The sequence below is a fragment of the Sinocyclocheilus anshuiensis genome, unplaced genomic scaffold (assembly GCF_001515605.1).
Source record: "Sinocyclocheilus anshuiensis isolate Anshui unplaced genomic scaffold, SAMN03320099.WGS_v1.1 C32679185, whole genome shotgun sequence".
Lineage (NCBI taxonomy): Eukaryota > Metazoa > Chordata > Actinopteri > Cypriniformes > Cyprinidae > Sinocyclocheilus > Sinocyclocheilus anshuiensis.
Window position 1 is genome coordinate 1 of NW_015619109.1, and position 1,280 is coordinate 1,280.

Sequence of the window (1,280 nt, forward strand, 5' to 3'; positions counted from 1 at the left end):
ATAATAATATTAGAAGTAGTTATTTTAAATACTGTAAATCTGTCGTTCCACCGCTGCATGTGACGCCATGGCTGGGCGGGGCTTGTTCTCAAACCCAGACGCAGGCTCACAGCAATAAAGATGGCGGCGCTGGGGTCCGCCAAATCCGCTGGACTCGGGCAGAGAAGCGCTCCTCTGAGTCTGGAGGAGGCCCGGTGCCCGGTGTGCTCCGAGATCCTGCTGGAGCCGGTGACGATGCCCTGTGGACACTCGGTGTGCCTGCACTGCTTCCAGCGCACGGTGAAGCTGACCAGCCTGTGCTGTCCGCTGTGCCGGCTGCGGGTGTCCAGCTGGGCCCGGAAACAGTCCCGGGAGAAGAGCCTGGTGAACGCCGAGCTCTGGGAGCTGATCCGCCTCAGCCACCCGGAGAGATGCAGGCGGAGGATGGAGCAGAGAGACGGACAGACCGCCGACGGAGGTTCGTGGGGCTCGACAGATTACATAATCATGAGTTTGAAGTCATTATTTACGCTTCGACAAATCGCGGCATGACAGTTTTCCAGCTTCGCTGATTTCAGTTCAGTCGATACATTTGAATTGTTAGAAATAAAACTAAAACATTCTATTTATTTTATAAATGTACTATTTTTGCACTGGACAACGTAAAGGTTAAAAAAACAAGTAGGGTTTTTAAAAACTGGAATCTGGAAGAAAACAGCGCTGTTTTGTTGGGGGGCGTTCACACATGACGCGTTCCGTCTGCGCTGTTTTTCTTATGTTTGGTTTGTGTATAAACGCCCAGTTGCGTCGCGTCGCGTCTCTCCCGCGTTGCGTTTTCAACTTCAAAAAATCCCTGCGTCCCAATGTGCAAACTATCCACCCTATCTGCCCTAAATAGTATTCAAAATGACTAATATCACATAGAATTTAGGATGGATAGTGTGCACATTGGCACGCAGAGTACTCAATTTTGAAAAACACAATTTTGAAAAATTTAAAGGCTTGTTTTGCCAAAAAAAACTTTAACCGTAAGTGTTGGAGTATGTAGATTTGGGTTTGGTTGTGGCGTTTTGCTGATTTTATGTCAAACTGTTCAGCATTCTGTTTTCGAAGGCAAGAACGTCAAGGGAGCAAACACTCTAGTTTGGTAAAACCTGATCAAATCATGTAATATGAACGAAGTACTTAAAAGTTGTTTTTTTAATGTTTATTTTATTTTTAGCTTTCTGTATGTTTCTTGCTCACATCTGACTTGCTATACTTTAAAGGTCCCATATTGTCAAAACTGAAATTTCCTGGCT

At 45.8% G+C, this 1,280-nt stretch overlaps 1 protein-coding gene across 1 annotated transcript; it reads left to right on the forward strand.

The window, feature by feature from the left end:
• The first annotated feature begins 57 nt into the window (after window positions 1–57).
• LOC107682873 (E3 ubiquitin-protein ligase RNF169-like) lies at window positions 58–631 on the forward strand. The gene has a single exon (XM_016478994.1). It carries the CDS (start codon window positions 121–123, stop codon window positions 529–531), a length of 411 nt encoding a protein of 136 aa, XP_016334480.1. The 5' UTR covers window positions 58–120; the 3' UTR covers window positions 532–631.
• The last annotated feature ends 649 nt before the right edge of the window (window positions 632–1,280 follow it).